This window comes from Sitophilus oryzae, unplaced genomic scaffold (assembly GCF_002938485.1).
Source record: "Sitophilus oryzae breed Bouriz unplaced genomic scaffold, Soryzae_2.0 scaffold_357_pilon_pilon, whole genome shotgun sequence".
Taxonomy (NCBI): domain Eukaryota; kingdom Metazoa; phylum Arthropoda; class Insecta; order Coleoptera; family Curculionidae; genus Sitophilus; species Sitophilus oryzae.
The window spans coordinates 1525755-1548569 of NW_022146926.1; the positions used below are offsets into that span (position 1 = coordinate 1525755).

General features: G+C 31.9%; 3 protein-coding genes across 3 annotated transcripts in view; 2 read left to right on the forward strand and 1 right to left on the reverse strand.

Moving 5' to 3' along the window:
• LOC115884743 (CCR4-NOT transcription complex subunit 6) overlaps positions 1 to 13115 on the reverse strand; it is a 248685-nt gene extending 235570 nt beyond the window's left edge. The window contains exons 1-4 of the mRNA XM_030903398.1: positions 12991 to 13115; positions 12382 to 12582; positions 12084 to 12219; positions 11499 to 11674 (exon numbers count right to left, since the gene is read on the reverse strand). Of these exons, the coding sequence (XP_030759258.1) occupies positions 11499 to 11674; positions 12084 to 12219; positions 12382 to 12574 (505 nt within the window). The 5' untranslated portion in view covers positions 12575 to 12582; positions 12991 to 13115. The remainder of the gene's footprint in view (positions 1 to 11498; positions 11675 to 12083; positions 12220 to 12381; positions 12583 to 12990) is intronic.
• A 520-nt stretch (positions 13116 to 13635) lies between these two features.
• LOC115884780 (transcription initiation factor IIA subunit 1-like) lies at positions 13636 to 15894 on the forward strand. The gene is made up of 2 exons (XM_030903455.1): positions 13636 to 14199; positions 14256 to 15894. Exons 1-2 carry the CDS (start codon positions 13822 to 13824, stop codon positions 14868 to 14870), a joined length of 993 nt encoding a protein of 330 aa, XP_030759315.1. The 5' UTR covers positions 13636 to 13821; the 3' UTR covers positions 14871 to 15894.
• A 702-nt stretch (positions 15895 to 16596) lies between these two features.
• On the forward strand, positions 16597 to 18000 carry LOC115884770. Its single transcript, XM_030903446.1, has 2 exons — positions 16597 to 17177; positions 17649 to 18000. The coding sequence occupies exons 1-2, from the start codon at positions 16597 to 16599 to the stop codon at positions 17998 to 18000; spliced, it is 933 nt and encodes a 310-aa protein (XP_030759306.1).
• The last annotated feature ends 4815 nt before the right edge of the window (positions 18001 to 22815 follow it).

Below are 22815 nucleotides of genomic sequence, written 5' to 3' on the forward strand. Positions count from 1 at the left end.
GTGCTTTGTCGATGAAGCTGTTTTGGCTTTTTGTACAATAAAACGTTGTTTGTTTGTTTTTTGTTGAAGAGTAATAACTTTTCGTCAGTACCTGTATAAAACTACTGACTAAATATAAATTTACGACGTTTTTACGTAAAAAAGGTCTTTTGGTAAAGATCGCTACGAGTAATGGTTATCGAGATATTTGGAATCGAAATTATCAATACCTGTCATCATTGACAAAAATTAAGCATGTTGACTAAATAGTTATCAAACTGAAATCATAAATTTGAAATGTTTTTGTGTCAAAAGATCAATAGAAACTGTTTTATTATCATTTTTTCGAAGAAAAATTTCTGATTAATTTAAAAATATAAAAAGTTCGCAAATTTATCATTTCAGTTCAAAAAAACCATATAAAATCTATTAAGGTGCGTATTCATTATCCGCACGAACGAACGAACGAACGAACGAACGTACGCTAGTGGTATGGACGGGGACCGCACGATAGAGCCGCACGAGAAGACCGCACGCATTTCTTCATTCGCGCGCCAGTTCAAATCGTCAAGATATTGTTATAAACCTGTTTTTTTTTTGTTTATATACCGTCATTGAATTATCGCTAAGCAAGTTACTATGGAGCAGTGCATAAGGAGTCGGGCTAGGAAGCGAGAGACCGGAGTTCGAATCTCGGCCGGAACATCACTTTTTATTTTTTTAAATACTGTTGTATTCTATAGTTTATTTTTGTAGTATAAGAAAAAGAACTATTTATTCTGTTATTTTTAATCTCCGTTATTAATATAAATTGATTGTTAGTACAATACCTCATTTAATATAAAATAATATTCTACTTTTTGAAATGTATCGGGCCCTAATTGTACCTAAAAGTAATATATTTTTAGTGATATACCATATTGTAAACTATTTAATATTTTAGTCACTTAAAAAGTTAATTTGCATTGAATAATTGCCTACCATTAAAGGAAATTTGAGCTATATAATCCTTGATGGGCATATTCTGGGTATGCAAATACTTCCTTTAAATTTTGGGTGTCGTTCAACCGATTTATTCTCAAAACCAGAAACTTCTACATATAAAAAGAAGCAGAGGTCACTAATTATAATAAACTTCACCCTTGGTATTACTTCCACTAATTATAATAAACTTCACCCTTAGAATTACTTCTATCACAATTACAATACGTTCATCTGCATTGGCATTTTCTACTTTTCGATGGGAAACAATAAACTTCCCAATATTTTTTAAATGATGTAACAATTCCTCTTGTGGTTACTTTTCCATAGATATCCTCAACTCTGTCCTCATGTGAATTCAGAGGCAATGAAAATGAAAATTATTTACCATAAACATCGCAAACTAAAAACCTAATAAACAATTTTATACCGAATATAGAAATAAATTCAGTATTCTTACCTATCGTCCAAATCCATGTTAATAGATAATTATTATTTTAAATATATTTTTGGAACTGCTGGTTTTAGTAATTATTAAATTAAACGAACTAAAAAGTCTTAAAAATAAAAAATTCTTAACCATAACCTCAAAAATGCAGATCTCCTGTCAACTTTCTTTATTTTTTATTTATTCCTCATTTTCCTAGTGACGTCACAGGTGGTATGCGCGAACTGAACGAAATTGGAGCCGCTATCGATCATACCGTGTATTCTTTGTACCATGACGTCTAAACGCCTTTGATGTACCGACTCGAAGCGGATGGTCGAGCGCACGAACGAACGAACGGCCGCATGCGTTCGGTCCCCGTCTAAATATACCGCACTTTCATTCGTTCGTTCGTTCGTTCGTTCGTTCGGATAATGAATACGCACCTTAAATCTGAAAGCGCACGCAGGCGAACGCCTTTGGTGTACCGACTCGAAGCGGATGGTCGAGCGCACGACCGAACGAACGGCCGCATGCGTTCGGTCCCCGTCTAAATATACCGCACTTTCATTCGTTCGTTCGTTCGTTCGTTCGTTCGTTCGGATAATGAATACGCACCTTTAGACTCAACATATTTCGTTTTCGTCAATGAATATTTCTAGTCTAAATAGCTTGAGAACGGTGGCTCCTAGCGATTTTAACCAAGATATATTTTCACTTATAATATCACAAGAGCTTAAATTATTTTCGGAAATTTTTTTGAGGGCACGAATATTTTGAAAATTATCCCGAGTCGAAGACGAGAGATAATTTTCCTAAAATATTCGTGCCCGAAAGAAAATTTCCAGGAATAATTTAAGCTTGCGTGGTATTCGGTAAGAAAATTTCACACCTAAATTTGAAAAAAAAAATATTAATCCAACATGACAATTTAAAATAATTTCAATTTGTTAAGTTGGCCAAGGTATTGATGTTTTTGACAAGAAATTTGAAGAAATGCATATGTAGGTATATCTAATATATTTCCTTAAATAAAAAATATTACCAACCTTAGTTACATCAAATGCTAAAACTCAAATGGGTAATATTTTTTAAAGTTTCGTGGCGCCTCGAAAAAATTTCCGGAAATTTTTTCAGTTGCCATGGTAACTAGTCAACATTAAAGCATGTTATTGGTTGAAAGTAGAGGTGTGAAATTTTCTACGTAAAAAATCACGGAAATGTAAATTTTTCCACTCAGCAGTTTTATACAGGTACGGACGAAAAGTTATTACTCTTCAAAACAGTAAAAACGCATGTAGGTGGCGCCCCCGTCAAATAGGACTCATACTGATATCAAAATCAAATTTCTCATGTCAAAAAACTCCCAGATACGAATTTTCATCCAAATATTGACGTTACTTCAGAAATTATTTGAAAAAAATTGAAATAAAATAAAACTTCTACACTCTGTATCTCCAAAACTAAGCATTTACGGACATACATTTATACAAACTTTTTCACTTATTTTTATCTGCAGAATATGCTGCCGAAGTTTCCGGAATACAATTCGAACCACCCTGTATATCTCTGGTTTTGTGAATCTCGATATATCAACAAAATACATACTGAACAAAAATACCTGATTAACCTACAGAAGAAAATAAATTATTAAGAAAGTACACACCTCTCAGTAGGTTATGCTAAAAAACATTCGTAAAACAAATTATTTTTGAAGATACTCCTGTTCCATTTCATGACATATACACATATACACATAGACTTAAAATAAAATATAGACTACACTATTTACATCTCAACGCGGACAAACAACTTTTTTTGTACACATGTTTACTTCTGGGTACAGTCGACCGAGCCTTCCTCATCCAGCCTATGTTGTCACGTCTTTAATATTATCAATATTTTTTTTCTTGTTATACACATATATTGAGATATTAATACTACAGTTTAATAAAGTAGGTTTTAATATTCCATAGATGTATTAAATAGTCCTTATACTACTAAATTATAAGTCGGATACTGTTTAATAAGGATAAGTTCTTTACAATATGACAACACCGATTAGAGGCGAGGGAGCCTATTCATTCATTTATTACCTTGTAGTACGTGTCGCACGTGTGCGGTAAAGCTTTGTTGCCGCTATCTCCCCGGCTGTATTAACGCATTCTCTTAGCTTGTAGTCCTTAAGTGTTTATTTTATTGACTTTTTCTGTTCAGGAACTATAAAATATGGTTCGCCAGTGCCAAATTTGCAAGAAATTTGACTTAAATAATCCATTTAAGTCTTGAAACGACTTTGGACCGGTAGGCAACTCTCAATTTACCCATTGGCAGTCAGTGGCGTTGTTGTAGAAAGGCGCTTATTTAGATAATATTTTAGTAAAATGTAAAATCTGAATTTTTTCTTTTACATTACATTATTTACTTACTTACATTGTAACAAAATCATAATTATAACCCTGTTAATAATTAATAATGTTTTTATTAAAAATATATTCCGGTTTATTCTAAAATTATCTTCAGAATCTAAAATAACGTACAAGAATTTTAAAATGATATTACATTATGAAACAATATTTTTTAATATACCGGGTCGTCTCAAAAGTGGCTCAACCCTATAACTTTTTTTATTTTTTCAGATAAAAAAACAGATTTGTATGTGAGTAGGTATATGACATAAATTAGGATTTATTGACGTATTCAATTGTTTTTGGTCTCTTCCTGTTTCACCGAAATGATTACATCTTTTGATTTTTAAAGGCACCCTCGGTATATTGCTACTTTATTCGATAAAAAATGACACTCTGAATAGAATGACATATCATATGCCAACTTTTGACATTGTCGCTTAAAAACATATCCTATTTTAAATTTCAATCCAGTTTTTTTCAATCCACTAAGTTTTAATCAAGGAGCCTTGGAAAAATAGTTTTGATCGTCTAATAGGTTTCGTGTCTTGTCTAGGCCGGTTAAAAGATGTACAAATCGTATTTTTAATCATACATATGTCAATTTTTTCAAATGGAACAAGGGTGACTCATTAGCATATTTGAAAAAAGCATTTTTTTATGAATATATTGATACCACACACTTGGTATTTCGAGTCAAATTGTCGTTATGAACCGCGTGTTACAATTACAATTAAACCATATGCGAAAATGTCAAAAGTTGACATATGATATGTCATTTTATTTAGAGTGTCATTTTCTATCGAATAAAGTAGAAATATACCGAGGGTGCCGTTTAAAAATTAAAAGTTATAGTCATTTCCGGTGAAACAGGAAGTGACCAAAAACAATTGAATGCGTCAATCAATCCTAATTTATTTCATATACTAACATACTAAATCTTGTTTTTTTTATTTGAAAATATAAAAACATTATGGGGATGAGCCACTTTTGAGACGCACCCGGTATAATAAAGACAGGATCGAGTTAAATAAATGTAGTTTTTATTTTATCCACTTCCTATCACCTTCCTTGCTTTAATGGAACAGATTTATGTTTTCTCTAATTTACATAATAAGACATCACTTAACCAGAAAAAAAATTACAACAATCATATTTTTTTCTCTCCCTGTCGCCGATTCTATTATATCTGTGGAATAGATCCTGTTTTGATTAATATTAGGGGTTGTAAATGTTTGACTAAAATTAATAATTTATTATTAATTTCAAAAATTACCTAATTTCGATTATAAAATTTCTTCTATAACGTGTATTTTATTATTTTTATCCTTTTTGGACTCTAAATTGTTTTTTCTACAGTTTTATTTAAAAAACCTGTCCTAAATCTTAATAAAATATAAAAAGTTTAAATACGATATATTTTTAATTTAATTATAGCTTCATTAAAATAAAAAATTACCCGGCTATGATACGGAGAGTTCAGGTGTACTTGAGAAACGAAAGACAGTGTTGTGTTTCTCGGCAGAGTCGTCAGGGAACGACCGTTACGACAGAGACAACCTATCTATCGCTCGTGTCGCACTCGTTATAACCTAAAACAATAACACAACAATAACAAGACAGTGTCTGACCGCATGTTCCAGCTATTTATGAATGAGATGCTCAGTCTATATTTTATTTTAAGTCTATGCATATACATGTATGTCACTGCTTATATTGTTCTTTGTTCAGTAGTTCCTAGTTCCTACTGGTTAAAACTTTTCTTAAATGACGTCGTTTCTTTTTATATTTCTCCAACCCACTAAAAATTAATATGTACACGCTGTCCGAACAATAACTGAAAATTACGGACTGGGTTTCGAGAAGTGAAAAGCGTACCTTTCACCGTCTACCTTCGCTACTCTCTTTGTTCTCACAGTGCTTAGATAAATCAAAAGAAATGACGCGTTTCGCCTTTCCTATGTGACGACACCTCCATTACCTACCGAGTACCACGTACGAGAAAGATACGGTTCCACGAATAAAAATGTAACGGGCCGACCGCGACGTTTTAACCTGTTAGAAATATATAAAAAATATTTTAAGTTAATGAACCTTAAAATGACGAGAAACAAAACGACACTAACCCTAACGGTAACGAGACGTTGTCATAATTGCGCCTTATTAGCGGCGACCGCTTATTAAATTCAGTAAACAGCTAACTGCGACAAATAACTGTCGAGCACGGGATAGTTAGTAATAAAAAAAGATGTAATAAATAAATAATATAATGAGAGAAAATGAAATTTTGATAACTCGTGATCTTAAGAGCCTAGCTCTCAGGGGTAAAAAAAGGGGTAAAGCAGGTGTGGCCGAAGGAAATATCTATATATATAAATCTGACTGTCCTGACTGATACTGACTCATCAACGCCCAGACCAAACCCTTGACCCTAGAAAGCTGAAATTTTGCACAGGGGTTTCTTTTATGATGTATACGTGAGATAAGAAAGGATTTTTTAAAATTCATCCCCTAAGGGGGTAAAAAGAGGGGTGGAATATTACAATATTTTTTATTTAAAAAACGGTCAAGCTTCCGAAAAAACGCTTAAACACGTATATTTTATTTTATTTTTTTACATATTTTAAGATTTTTTAAAAATGTATACAGGGTGTTTTGAAAAATCTGGTCATTGATTAATCACGATCCTGCTTAAAGCGCTTGACGTAAAAAGCTGATTTTTAGAAAACGGATTGACTTTAGGGTGTAGATGTTCGATAAGAAGGTATTTTTCAAAACTCGAATTCTAAGGGGGTGAAACCACCCCTCAAATATTAGAATATTTTTTATTTAAAAACCGGTGAGTTTTTGGGAAAAACTCTTAAACACGTATATATTATTTTGTTGTTTTATATATTTTAAGATTTTTAAAAAAATTATACAGGGTGTTTCATAAAATATGGCCATTGAGTAATCACGATTCTGCTTAAACTGCTTGACGTTTGAAGCTGATTTTTGGTAAACGGATTGACTGTGGGGTGTAGAGGTTAGATAAGGAGAGGTTTCTCGAATCTCAAATTCCAAGAGGGTGAAAACGCCCCTCAAATATTACAATATTTGTTTTTTAAAAAACGGTTAGTCTTTCGGGAAAACGCTTGGACACGCATAGTTTATTTTGTTTTTTTACATATTTTGAATTTTTTTTAAAAATCATACAGGGTGTTGCAAAAAGTAGGGTAAATTGATTAACCACCTGCTTGATGTAAAAAGCTTATTTTTGGCAAACGGATTTTTCGAAAGTCAAATTCCAACGAGGTGAAACTACCTCTCAAATATTACCAAGTTATACAGGGTGAGTCTTAAATAAGTGCAAATATTTTCAGGGGTTGTATATTTCGACCCCAGGAACACGTCTATGAGTTTTTTTTTCGCAAAAAAAAAGATGTTGAAAATCGTGCATTTTCTTTTAAATTTCTCTGTATATTTTTCGAAAACTTTTTAGAATTGCCTGTTCACCGCAAATTTTCCCACGGTATAAATTCTTAATCTCTGATATTACCATAGTTACACCTTTACTCTATGGTTACGGCACTAAAATGGATGCAAATACAGAAAAAATCCGGTGGCTCTCAAAATTTTTCAAAAAAAAAATCATTTTTTTTTATTTTCAAATTGAAATAACTCGGTTATTTTGGACTTATTTAAAAAATGGTAAAGAGAAAATATGCTTCTTTTATCGAGATCTACCAGCCCTGAAAATATTTGCACTTATTTAAGACTCACCCTGTATAATAATATCGCCATATTGTTTTTTCTCATGATGACATAAATGTGAGAAAATTTTATCCAGTTTGTATGTTAATGGAAATTCTTGCTTTGCTTTATCATCACCATTACAATGATTAATTCGACGCGAACGAAGTCGCGGGTACACCCTAGTATAATATATTTCAGAAATTGCCAAAGGCTTAAGCCGATCCTGTCGTGTTAAGCCACACCCAAAATTTCAAACACACGTACTTTGATTAAAACTTGATTAAGGTTTGCAGAGCCTCAGCTTTTGCCATAAAATAGCGAACAATTTGTCACAAAACCATATAAATTATATATCACTGTAATCACAAAATGTCAATCTATTTCCGTATTGTAACGGAATTTTAAATTATGTCTTTATTTTCCAGAAAATTTAGTCCAAACATTAAGGAATATTTTGTTGATGTTTGACCATCAAAATCTTAAAAATAAAGAAGTTGTCTAAAAATGTGCTACAATACGGATTAGTATAATCCTTTATCTTTAATTTCCTTCTTCATTTGTGGTAAAAATACCTAGTCACTTTTACATAAAACGTTAAATGCCGAACGCTTATTTTGCTACTTTTTTGGACTAGCGAAATGGACTCTTAAAGATCACATTAATTCTCGACTCATGAAAGATGAACAGTGGAGCAAAATATTTTTATTCACAGAAAATTGTGAAGATTTATTAAACTGCTTAAAGCCCTCTCTCTCTCTCTCTCTCTCTCTCTCTCTCTCTCTCTCTCTCATCTCGAGCATATCTGTCATTTTCCGGTGTATCAGTGCCGTTCTAATTTTATTCAAAACGTGTAAAAATATGATGTAGGGTAGACGTGGGGTAGACTCAATAATTTGTTGTTTTATTTTACGTTGTGAATAAATGTTGGTAGTTATTAAAATTGTTATAAAATATATAATTCTAATAAAAATAGATAAGTTATAGTAATTATTTATTAACACAAACATCCGATACGCTACTGAAGCAGGTAAGTCAAACTGACGTATCTAAATTCTTTGACATTTAATCTTTGACGAGTAGTAAATAAAAGCAAAAATGCAAGAAAACATATATAATTAGTTAATTTTAAGTGAATTTCATAAATCGGTTTACTAAATGTATGTAGATTATATACCTAGTCACTTACTAGCGAAAAGTTATTCCATTATTATTCCCCTCGATTTTTGACAGATCTACCACACGCTACACAACCAACTATTTTACAGTCTTTTTCGATAAATCGCGATAGTATCACTGTTAATTTAAGATCTGCCACAATTTCCTTCTACATTTACCACCTTTAAACAACTATCAGTAGTATAATAAAAAATAAATAACATAAAATAAGGTCAGTAAAGACTGACAAATCCACAAAATTTCAAATCAAATTCAAATGTGTCAAATGAATCGTCAAATAGAACTGTCAAGGATCCCCAACCTAGGGCCCTTTATCCATGGTACAAAGAATACAAGGTATGATCGATAGCGGCTCCAATTTCGTTCAGTTCACGCATACCACCTGTGACGTCACTAGGAAAATAATGAATAAATAAAAAATAAAGAAAGTTGACAGGAGATCTGCATTTTTTGGGGTTATGGTTAAGAATTGTTTATTTTTAAGACTTTTTAGTTCGTTTAATTTAATAGTTACTAAAACCAGCAGTTCCAAAAATATATTTAAAAATAATAATTATCTATTAACATGGATTTGGACGATAGGTAAGAATACTAAATTTATTTCTATATTCGGTATAAAATTGTTTATTAGGTTTTTAGTTTGCGATGTTTATGGTAAATAATTTTCATTTTCATTGCCTCTGAATTCACATGAGGACAGAGTTGAGGATATCTATGGAAAAGTAACCACAAGAGGAATTGTTACATCATTTAAAAAATATTGGGAAGTTTATTGTTTCCCATCGAAAAGTAGAAAATGCCAATGCAGATGAACGTATTGTAATTGTGATAGAAGTAATTCTAAGGGTGAAGTTTATTATAATTAGTGGAAGTAATACCAAGGGTGAAGTTTATTATAATTAGTGACCTCTGCTTCTTTTTATATGTAGAAGTTTCTGGTTTTGAGAATAAATCGGTTGAACGACACCCAAAATTTAAAGGAAGTATTTGCATACCCAGAATATGCCCATCAAGGATTATATAGCTCAAATTTCCTTTAATGGTAGGCAATTATTCAATGCAAATTAACTTTTTAAGTGACTAAAATATTAAATAGTTTACAATATGGTATATCACTAAAAATATATTACTTTTAGGTACAATTAGGGCCCGATACATTTCAAAAAGTAGAATATTATTTTATATTAAATGAGGTATTGTACTAACAATCAATTTATAATAATAACGGAGATTAAAAAATAACAGAATAAATAGTTCTTTTTTTTATACTACAAAAATAGACTATAGAATACAACAGTATTTAAAAAATAAATAAAAAGTTATGTCCCGGCCGAGATTCGAACTCCGGTCTCTCGCTTCCTAGCCCAACTCCTTACGCACTGCTCCACAGTAACTTGCTTAGCGATAATTCAATGACGGTATATAAACAAAAAAAAACAGGTTTATAACAATACCTTGACGATTTGAACTGGCGCGCGGAGCGTGCTGACCAATAGCGCCTGTTATCACCTGTGACGTAGCGACCAACCTGCGCAATATCATACCTTGTATTCTTTGTACCATGCCTTTATCCGTCTACTATGCAAGACTACATGGATAACATTATACTATATGTTAAATAACTTCAATAAACAACTTTAAATACGTTTTTCTCAAAACTGTGTTTTGTGACTTAACATTGTTTGTTTCTGTGGTACAGAAATGTTTTCAGATTTTTCCCTATACTTGTTGTATAAGACAGTATTACTGTTTTTAATATGTAATAAACTATTGAATACAGTAATTATATGCTATCCTTTTAATTAACACCTTAGATAAATATTTTTATCAAAAAACTACTTTGATAAGTATAACATTATTTGCCAACATCTATATCCTTTTAACAATGTATTAGGTAACCTGGCTTATCTAAAATCTGTTTACGTTTCTGTTTTTCTCTTGTTTACATACAAATGTATCATAACAAACTAAATTAGATAACCCAAAATCTATCAATACAGATTTGATAAGAGAAATAAGGAACCATTCACAATTTACTACTACAATAGTATATTTAATTATCAATGTTTATATTATAAGTAGGGTATGATCGAAAAAAAAACCTTTAAAATGAAAATCGCTGTCATTTTATATGTAAATTTAAATGAGAAATGTCATTGATTGTCATTTTCCAGCCAACTGGGCGCCGTTTTTTTTTCGATCATACGGTATTTTGATGATTCTATTACAGTTGAGGGTTGGAACCTTTGGTGTTACACAGCAAAATAAAATTACACTAAATCACCACAATACACCAAAACATTTTTACTTTTACACTGGACGCGCGTTTCGCTAACCATGTTAGCATCATCAGCAAATGTAGTGTAAAAGTAAAAGTGTTTTGGTGTATTGTGGTGATTTAGTGTAATTTTATTTTGATGATTCTATTATTTGTTTTAATAAAATAGTGAAATTTGTTAATTTCAATTTTTTGTTGGCTATTCTTTCTTCCTTTCTATTTGTTTTTTTTTTCTATATGTTAAATTCTTTCAAAATTCTATTATAGGTACCCAGTATAAAAGAAATATATGCAGTGATGATTAGATTATAGTCCAGATTTAGATTCTTTTAATTTTTTTTAATTTGCCTGTTGTCATACACATGCAGATAGTCAGAACACCAGTCTCAATAATTTTTAAAAACGGAGCCTCAATAGAGGCTCATAAATATGTCTATGGCTTTGGTATAACAATCATTTCCAGTCCGTTTAAGAGATATTTGAATATAACTTTTTTGATTAATCCTATTCTTACCTTGTAAGTTGTCCAGCATGAAGGTAAGCAGCTTCTGCGTTCCATTCGGTTCACTGTAGATCGTTAGGATGTCCTTACTGAGTGGGTTTCCCATCAATCCCAAAATCATCAAGTTGAATAACTTGCCCAGCTCATAGGGTAATATTCTCAGAAGATTGTGACTAAGATGCAATTCCCTAATAAAAATATCTCATCAAGAAAATATACCAAATGTTAGAACTATGGAAATAATAAAATAATCGCAGTTTTTCAATCATATTGGACAAGAGAAATATTTTACATATCTCACACTATAGCTAATTGAGTAAAACAATAATTACAATAGAGAATATAGACTTGTGAGTTTTGGGGACAAACTGAAGATATATAAATAATATGCCCAGCTGCCCCAAATCCAGTATTTTAGCATATTTTTAGTATTATTATGAATAGTGAATCTTCTAATACCATTCATTAATATTGACAAATGTATATGTGGTGTGTACATTTACTACAAGAAAAGACTTGCTATCTTAAAGCCTTACAATTATTATCTATTTAATAATAAACTAATATTACAATAACTTGAAATAGTTATATCCATACCGTAACTGGATTAAGTCCCCTAACTCAGCTGGCAGTGACCGTAACTTATTATAACTTAAGTCCAAGTTACGAAGATTAACCAAATGACATATATCTGGAGGAATCCGATGTAAACTATTGTTTTTTAAAATTAATCCTAAAAAATAAACATTAAAATTAATAAATTAATATTTCTTTAATTTCTTTATATGTATAACTGAAACTAAATTAAAAGACAACACAGAGTGAATCTAGATTATTTAGAAAATATCTGGATGTAAAAGACAATTCTGGTCAAAAAGTAGGTAAAAATAAATACCTGTTAAATGTGTCATGTGAAACAAATTACAGCTAAGATTGCGAATAGTCCCTGTTATCTCCAACTCAGTCCATGGTTTTTTGGTATGAGATTGTTCTTCAGACAATAGATAGGTCTGGGCTTTTCGAGCAACACCTCCTGCACTAAAGGATGACGATGGCTGTTCATATTTATCCTTTGAATTTCGAGGCATAATATATCCTACAAAAAAAAGCAGTAACTGTTAATTATTGTTTTAATTATACCCTCACATTCAGTTTTTTTCTTATTGTTGGTAAAACGATTTCAAAAATACTAGAAATAACACATAAAATGTAAAACTACAAAGGGTTCAAGTTCCTTTGAAGTTCTTTGAACTTCAAAGAACTTACTGTGACCCTATAAATGCTAAAACCTTCCCAAGGAAGAATTAAAATTAACCTTTGAATAAAACGTATCGAATTTAAAAAATTCTTCAGATTCTACCAATTATAGAATTGGTGCTTTTGTTTACTATTAACATGACGCAGACTATTTAAGACACGTAAAGACAACAACAACCTAACACCTTCAGAAAAAGTCCAGTTACGAAACGGTAAATGTACTTTTTTGCTACATCTTTTAACTAACCTTCATCTACTCTCTAAATTTGAAAAATTAAAAACGATATATACAAATAAAAGTCTTTCCAAATTTTTGCAAACACAACACACTAGACCGACGAATATCGAGATGCCAAGTGACAGCGTGACAGGTTCGCCATTTTATCATCTTTGACATATGCCATAAAAAAAACCCTAGAAATTTTAGGTGACAAAAGTGACAAAGAAAAAATCCTCATAGAAAATCTATAAAAAAAATTGTTTTATATAATTAGGGTAAGTACCCCCAAATGGTACCCCACCCCATGGTATCCCTATTCTCTATAGTTTTATTCAACGGGCTTGGCATTCTAATCATTTGTTCAAATCAAAGCTTATAGCAAATGTGGTAATCAGGGATAGGATAGCTTGGGACACTTGGGAATAGGCATATCTGGCATTTCCGAGCCTCTTTTTGTTTTTTACGTTTAAGGTGTAAATATACGTAAAAAATATAAAATATTGAAAAAATGTAGTAAAAATAATACGTAAAAAACTAGTTTTTAGGAAAATATTTTTACTTACCCATCCCTGGTGGCTTGTAAGCATTCGAACCTTGACTGTCGTCTAAATTTGGTCTAAATTTACGTTTGACCACAGACTAAAGTCTGTGGTCACTACATTGAATTGGCCGATGAAGATTTAAGAAGAATTTGTTTTAACCTTAACGCAGATTTAGCGGAACGTCTATTTATTTATCTTGTGTGTTGTTGAAATGCATTTTTAGTTGTATAATTTTCTTCCTCTAAATATCTACAGTTTCTTCTAGATTTGGCCGATCTAAAATCCTTTTTATAGATTTATTAAGTAAAGTATAATTATGTCGAATTCCCTCTGCAAAACATCAGTTTTGCGAATATACCAAGAAGTCATTGACGATGTAGTATCTGGTGTTAGAGATTTGTTTGTCGAAGAAGGAATAGACGAACAAGTCCTACAGGAACTGAAGCAAACTTGGGAATCCAAATTATTGGCGAGTAAAGCAGTACAGGTTGAAGAAGAGAAACCAAAAAAACAGGGAAATGTTATACCATCAAATGGTTTTCCAAAACCAGTTCAGCATATCCAGCCGGCCCAACAAATTCCACCTGTAGTCCCTGCTCAGGTTCAATCAGTAGTTGAAACAAGAATGGTACCGATTCAAATTACGTTACCACCACAACCTGGAAACGATGGCGGAAGGGTTTTAACAATACAAGTAAGATTTTTGATAAAACTGTAATTTATGATTATTGTGTTATTATTTTAAAATAGGTGCCTGCAACTGCACTTCAGGGTAATCAGTTACAAAAAGTACTGACTGGCCCTGTTATCACTGCAACTATGGGCCTTCCACCATCAATTGCCTCATCATTATTGCAACAGCACGTAAATGCTGCCTTTAGTAGTCAACAACAAGCAGTAGCAGTTATCAATCGTAATGTAGCTCAGACTGATGGGACACACGATGATGAACAAATTGAAATTGAATTTATTTTACCAAATAAATGTAGTTCCAGCAAAAGTAAATTACGACATCAAAGAAAAGTACCAAAACTCAAACAAGTAGATGGATCCATGGATACTTCCGATGATGATGAAGATGGATCCGATGATGATAATGAAGATGACGATTTAGATGATGACAAGGATGAAGATGACCAAGAAATTGAAGATGAGGGAGGCGAAGAAGAACCACTTAATTCAGAGGACGATGTATCAGACGATGATCCAACTGATCTCTTTGACACTGATAATATTGTGGTGTGTCAATATGACAAAATAATACGGAACAGAAATAAATGGAAATTTTATCTTAAAGATGGTATAATGAATTTAAATGGTTTGGACTATGTCTTTCAAAAAGCTAATGGCGATGCAGAGTGGTAATATAATGTTTATATGGTATATTTTTTGAGTTTAAACAGTTTTCCTGTATGTAGAGTTTAGTGAAAATTTGAATCATCTAGCCTACAATTAAGTGCCAAAAAAAACTTAATGTGCTGCTTTTCACATATGCTCTGTCACTATAAAAAGTAATGTAACATATGCTGTATGATTGAAAAAAAAAACGGTGTCCAGAGGCCCGATTCTCTAAACATATTTCCTGTCTAGTGATTCATCAATCGTATATAAATAGCATAGGCTAGATCGGAAATTTCTTGCTACGGAGCTTACAAAATCCCACTGCAGTTGGCATGGAAATGACATTGCCCACCATAATTTTTTCATACAAAATGACAGCATTCTTCATGTCATAGCTGTCGCTGACGCCGCTTTTTTCGAGTGTCTTGTACTATATGATGAACTGGACGCCGTTTTTTTTTCGATCATATGGTACTTCTGTATATTTAAAAGGAATATCTGCTTTTAAAATGTGACTATGCTTAAAATATCAAACTAAGTAATTATAAGAGATTTAATATTTTTCAGTAAGCAGTAAGATTCAATCCAAATTTAAAGGTTAAGTATGTTACTGTGATACAATTCATGAGTTTTTTGTGAGTTTCGCTATAATCATCGAATAGGGACAATAGATTTTTCAGTCGATGTATCAGATGATGATTCAAAATTAAAAATAAAAGATAATATAAATGGTTCAATATTTTAACACTTATGAATATAAAAAAAATCAAGTACCTATTACAATCCAGATGTTTTCACTTCATTCTTACTTATAAAATTGCTGAAAAACTACATAAATTCTATATTAATAGTGACAGAAACTGTTCAAATTCAAAAAATATTTTATTATGTCAGGTCATATATGTTAAGTATATAATTTGTTTTTTTCTTGTTGTTTGCCAGATTTTTTGTTATTTACCTCTTTAATTATAGAAGAAACAGCTAAGTAGTTTTAATTGAAATACTGTTTTGTTCACTGTAAAATATGGTTATTATATGATTTATAAAATAAGTAGATTTTTTTATATGTAGTTTAAAATATACCTCTTGCGAACTTATACTAAAGGCTGGCAAAGGTTAGTCTTGTGTCGAGATTTCCGTATGTAAGAAGAGTACAATGCGTTTATAATGTACTGAACAAAGAGAGAACAGTAAACACGTTGCCAAACGTATAAAAAAAATCGAATTTTTCTTATTAAACACCTTGTAAAAGATCCGATCTTCAAAATAAAAAAAGTTTCAATACTAAAGTGGTTCTTAAGTCATGGCGTGTTATGTGTTAATTGTCGCGATTACTGACGTTTCCTCATTATAAAAAAATGAACACCCTAACGATATCCTTATAATTCCATTTCAGATGCTCAGAAACATATCTAATGATTTTATCTAGTTATCTTTTCGAAAAGTGTTTTAAAAATAATTAAGCAATCTATTTTTTTTTTATAATTTAATAAATAGATTGCTTAATTAAGGAAAAGAAAAACGCGTACAAAAATGGCTAAGTAGTAAACAACAACAAGATAGAGTCGCATATCTAGAAGTTAAAAGAACAACAAGACAAAAAATAAGAACTGCGAAACGAGAAATATGGGATACGAAATGTCAAGAAATAAATACCTATTTGGGAGGAAGGAAGTGTGCCGAGTCATGGAAGTTCATAAACCAAGTCAAAACCTCAGAAAAACAGAGGGCCAAGCTACAATTAATACCAATGAATAAATGGAAGGAATACTACGAAAAACTCTTAACGGAAAATAGGCAGGAATACTCCACAATATCACCCACAGAGATAAATATTTCCGGAGAAGTTATTAACATACCGCAAACGAAAAAGGCAGTGGCAGCACTGAAAAATAACAGAGCCCCGGGACCGCAGAATATTCCAGGTGAATTGGTAAAATGTGGAACAGAAAAACTATTTAAAGCCTTAACCTGGTGTATAAATAGATTCTTGAACGGCGCCCCAATACCAAAAGAGTGGAAAATCGCCTATATATCCTCAATCCACAAAAAGGGAAATAAACAAGTGTGCTCCAACTATAGAGGTATATCAGTAACAAGTACCCTAAGTCGATTATACGGACGGATCCTTAGAGATTTAATAGAACAGGAATACCAACAACAAGAAGAGGAGGAACAATCTGGTTTTCGGACTGGGAGAACCTGTACCGATAATATTTTCTGTCTGAAACAACTAATAGAGAAAAAAGTAGTATTTATCAGGAGACACACCTCATGTTTATTGACCTTCACAAAGCATATGATACCGTTCCAGTTAACAGACTATTCAAGGTACTACAGGACACCAACATTAACTACACCTTAATTAGAGCTCTGAAAAACTTGTACGAAGAATCGAAATCACAAATTAAAATAGGCAACACATTACCTGGAAGATTCTTTGTCAATAAATATCTACGACAAGGATGTTGTGTTTCTCCCACATTATTTAAAATATATGTAGCAAAGGCCTTGAGACAATGAAAGAGAAAATGTAATGGAATGGGCATTAATTTGGGACATACCTGTCTATATACCCTGCAGTTCGCAGATGATCAAGTTCTTATGGCCAACGATAAAGATGATTTGGAGTACATGACAAGGAAACTACAAGAGGAATATCAACGATGGAGTTTGGAAATAAATACAGGAAAAACTAAATATCTACCTATTGGTGCAGAACTATCTAGCGTACATCTAGAAAATGAAGAGATAGAAAGAAGCCTGCAATGACTACACCTATCTAGGAGTGATATTTGATAGAACAGCTAAAGATGACAAAGACATTAAAAAACGAATATCACAAGCTAGAAGAACAATTGGCTGTCTGAATGGAGTATTTTGGAGTAATGAAGCAGGGAAGAAACGGAAGATCAATATATACCAGACCCTGGTAAAGAGCAGTCTACTTTATGGTGCAGAGACTTGGCGAATAACGGAAGCCAACCGAAAAAAACTGGAAGCGGTAGAAATGGATGCCTATAGAAGAACCTTAGGAATTTCCCGAAGAGATAGAGTCCGAAACGAAGAAATCCAACAGAGGATAGGAATAGAGGGATCTTTGGCAACCGACATCGAACGCCAACAACTTATGTGGTACGGACATGTAGGATGACACACGACTTCCAAAACAAATTATGCAATGGATATCCCAATATCGAAGAAAACGTGGAAGACCTAAGAAGACTTGGAAGGAGGGTGTCACAAGAGCAATGAGTGCCAGAAATCTAAGCGAGGGAGAATGGAACGATCGGAAGACGTGGAAGTTAGGCATCGGACAACGTCGCAAGACGTTCTAAACCGATATACAGGCCCGGCAATGGATCTCTAGGCATAGGAATTACATGCATTGGAATGAAACGCCTATAAAAAGTCTATGCTTAAACAGAGATGGACAACGACTTCCCCGTTTCCACTTCCACTACGACTGTCTACTTAGACAAACTCCAATAAGATAACAAATTTTGGAAATTCCGCCACCTCCCATCCACTCATGATACCAATCTCCCTGCCCTTTATTTATCGCCATTATTTTATTTCCCTTCCCGCGCCTCCGCACCTCGCTATTCCGACTACCGTCAGTTCAATATCAGTTGCCAGGTCTACCGGTTTCGTCTGTAAGCTACCGATCTACCGATTTAAAGAAAAACCCAACGATATATTCAACTGCGTCTTTAGTTTTTACAATAGAAGCACTTTTAAAAAGCTGACTTATTTGACTAAAAATTAAGCGACTGCCGCGTTGGAATCTATATAATCTGACTTTATTATTGTTTCATTAAATTTTATTTAGTAATAACAGACATACAGGTCATCGTTCTGTCTAGTTGCAGAGTTACAGAGATATTCCTAAAAATCCTTATTACTCCTTATTAGGCGCGGGATTGGCGGCATGCCCGAAGAAGTTGATATCTTTTGAAAAGATTTTATTTCATTCATCTACTAAAGTTGAACCCATATTTTCCCCCAAAAAATGTAAACAAAAACAAAATTTAAGTTAAGAAACAACCTAAATTCGGACAATATTTAGTGATTTTCCCGTCAAAAAAATTTATTAATATGAAAAAAGAGTTGAGAGTTGCTACAGCTTTACCATTGAAATGAAATTAATTTTAGATATCACTGATCAAAATTTGTACAAAGGTAAAAAGTGACTGTTACACTAATTTGTGACTGCTATCCCTACTTGTTATAGTTTTATATGTTTTTATTAATATATTAATATTATTTAATTCAATATTTTTTTTTAATATCAAATAATATACCTAGCTATTTCTAATTCTTGTTATATTTATTATATTTGTATTTTATTTGATGATCTATTATTACGACACATAGGAATGCTAATTTTGGACTTAAATATTATATTTTATTTCGTTTCTGTACTTTTAATTTTTGTTGAAGATCTACCGAGAATTTTGTTCTCGTATGGAATTATAATCTAACCAACCCGGCAACCCTGTTCGGCTACTCCTTATAAAGTTTTTTTCGGCCTAATTCCTTTGTCACAGCCGCGGCTTTGTCAAGCGCCGCCGCCGACCGACTGTGTCGGGGCGACTGCTAGGAAGATCGTACAGTATTGCCATTTCATAGAATTGCACTTGCTATTTTAGAAATGATTTCAAAGTTTTGCATGTTACTTTTCGTTTTAGAAAGAAGTTATGTGCCTAGAGAAAACATTCTTAAAATTGTTTCGTACTTTATTTAATATTTCATTAAGTAGGCAAGATAATGGGATTAGAAGATTTAGGATTTTGACAAGCCAACATAATTTCGATTTAATTGAATGGCAACACTGTCCGTCCTGTTTCTATTTTTTCGATTCTGTTCTATTAGTAGGCGGTAGCCCCCACACAAGCGTCTTAAAGACCGCCCGGCGCCCCCTCTCGCAGGGGCTCTCTCGTCGTATCACTTCTATGATCACTTCCCTATACGATGGTAGGGAAAAGACACTTTATCCGTCTCTGTTGCACTGCAGTGTATTTTGCAGCCTTACCATCTTTTTTATCGCATTGAAAACCTCCTATTGCTAATATTCCTTTGCCAGCAGTATATATATATATATATATATATATATATATATATATATATATATATATATATATATATATATATATATATATATATATATATATATATATATATATATTTTACTTTACTTGACAGGGAAAGGCGTACCGGCAACGCCGCAATAGCACGCCATCGCACATCTCTCACTCCGACTTAATAAGATCCCTATGCGATTTACGTCCACGCATGTAAATACCGACCCAAGAGTAACAGTTGCCAGCACGGTATTTGATCTCATCCAAGTTCAATATATTCTCTTGAGGGAAGGCACTAGAAATAGCTTGTATTATATAAATTTTATTCGAAATATGTTTCTATTACTTGTTCTTTAAATAACAGATTTTAGGTATAATTTTTCTACAGCAAAACTAACATTTTTAGTGTACAAAACACAATCGTTCCCGGAATTCAGCTAATTAGTGGAATAATCAAAAACAACTTATTTGTTTTTATTCTTAAACATCTGTAATTATTATCACATTTGTTTAAAACAAGCTTGCATCTTTGTCACATAAAAAATGCACTCGCGCGTTAAGAATCCTTAAGGCGACATTAAGATTTAGTTTACTTAAATGTGTTCTGTCAATTTATGTGAGAAAGTTGCAGACTTCATTTGAATTTGTACAATATAGCTAAAAAAATATACCTTAAGTTTAACAAAGTCCAAGGAAAAGGAAATGGAAATATAACTTAAAATTATATAATACAATGTTAAGATATTTTGTTGTGGCAGCGTACATATTTATTTTGTATGATATGATAAAGTCTGCAAAACATTTCAAAATAAAACAGATCGGAACTGAGCTATACAGGGTGTACCAAAAAATTACAATTACAATTATGAGAAAAAAAATTATATAACCAATTTCGAGCCAAGAACCGTTGCTTATGGTTGACAGATAAACAATGCTTTAAACGTCAGTTGTCTACCGATTGGTTGACAACTGACGTTTTAAGCATTGTTAATCTGTCAGCCCACTGCCGTTCTTTAAAAGATCAGCCTGGGGGCGGACTTTTGTTTACTAATCAGCTGTACATACTTAGATATTGGGTTAGATTCCGTTTCATATTTTGTCGGTTGATTTTTGGTATTATTTATTATTGTAGTGGAAAAAACTAATTATTTTGGTGTTTAAGTGACATAAACTACTACCAGATATATGGTCACTCTCGGTTTCGCATAATAAATAGAAAAATTGAAAAATTACACGTTGTGTAAATGATTTAACCTAAAAATGCCCATACATTTTTTACTCATCGTGATTTTTGTGTGTGTTTTTTAAGACTCTAACAATTCATCAATAAAGCTTAAGTGGAGTGTGTTTTTGGTGCTATGCCTCATCTTTGTTGTGTTCATGGTGGAAAGGATAGTTATACTAGGCAGCCTAAAGTGTCCGGAAGAGCAAGAAAAGTGGGTACGAGTTATAAATCAAGAGAATTCTATTGAAAATATCTTTAATAAATTTAAAAATATTCTCCCATGATGGTATTAATGAAAACTGGACAATTATGTTTATTTTATTCATATTGTGGAATCTCCAGTCCAAGTGTTGTTGGTTCAGCTTCGATAGATTCAAACACGTAAGTAGGTATTATGATCTAGGGAAAAATAAAGAATATGTGTATTAAAGATCATGAAAAAGATTATTATTTTGAGTTCAAATTTTAAAAAGATTTTTGTAAAGACAAGACTGATACAGTTTAAAAAAGAAGAATGTGTTTTTGTTTGATAATATATAATAATGTGTCAAGTTGTCAAGCATAACATATATTTTTGTTCAGTAATTTTTAATGAATAGTGTTGATTATTTATAATACCAAATTAATATCAAATATTTAAGTGATGGCTGAATACAATATGAATAAAATAACAATAAAATTGGTATATTTGCATAATACAAAATTAAGTTTTAAGAATAAAGGTGTTACTAAAAATACTAATAAATTCATATTTCTTTGTTTTAATTGGTCTAATGTTATTTACATTTTACGTAAGAATTATACCGTATCATCGAAAAAAATCGGCGTCTAGCTGGCTTGGAAATGAACATCGATGACATTCCCTAAATATAACTGTACACATAAAATAATTAACTAGAATTTTACAATCTTGGAAAATTTGATATTCTTGAACCTTGTTTCTAAATATTCTAAATTTTTTGATTTTCTTGGGATTTAGGTTCGGGAAAAACGCTGATTAAGTTTTCATTTGGTTTTTCATTATTTTTATTTGGTTAAAAAAAAACGTTTCGGCTAACATTATAGCCTTCATCAGTGTTGTGTCATATGAAAAAAATAGTGTCGAATATAATCCAAAAAATTACATATAAAATATTCACACCACACACATGTTTATTGCGTACTCCATAGTCAATGTAGATAATTTTAGTGTTAAGAATAATAATTTTAAAAAATATGTGGTCATCTTTTGATAAGTTTATATTAGTTTATTAATTGCAGTAAACATTATGAGGTGTGAATTATATTGTATATGTAATTTTTTGGATTATATTCGACACTATCTTTCTCATATGACACAACACTGATGAAGACTATAGTTAGCCGAAACGTTTTAAGCCAAATAAAAATAATGAAACCCAAATGAAAAACTTAAATCAGCATTTTCCCGAACCTAAAATCCCAAGAAAATCAAAATTTTAGAATAATTTTACTTATAAAATGCCAGCGATCTTCATTTCATACCCATCGCTGACGATTTTTTTTTGATAAAATTGTATTATTTGTAAATATAATTTTTCAAACATTGATACTTGCAAAATATACATATAAATTTTGTGAATGCAAATAATAATACATCACTATTAGTAGATATTGAATGTTTTTTGTTAAATTAGATCGA

Excerpts from the sequence above, each read along its gene's own strand:
- LOC115884770 (XM_030903446.1), top strand. The coding sequence starts at position 16,597 with ATGAATAAATGGAAGGAATACTACGAAAAACTCTTAACGGAAAATAGG. Across the intron at positions 17,178-17,648 it reads CAGTTAACAGACTATTCAAG|AACAGCTAAAGATGACAAAG; the intron begins GTACTACAGGAC and ends GATATTTGATAG.
- LOC115884780 (XM_030903455.1), top strand. The coding sequence starts at position 13,822 with ATGTCGAATTCCCTCTGCAAAACATCAGTTTTGCGAATATACCAAGAA. Across the intron at positions 14,200-14,255 it reads GAAGGGTTTTAACAATACAA|GTGCCTGCAACTGCACTTCA; the intron begins GTAAGATTTTTG and ends ATTTTAAAATAG.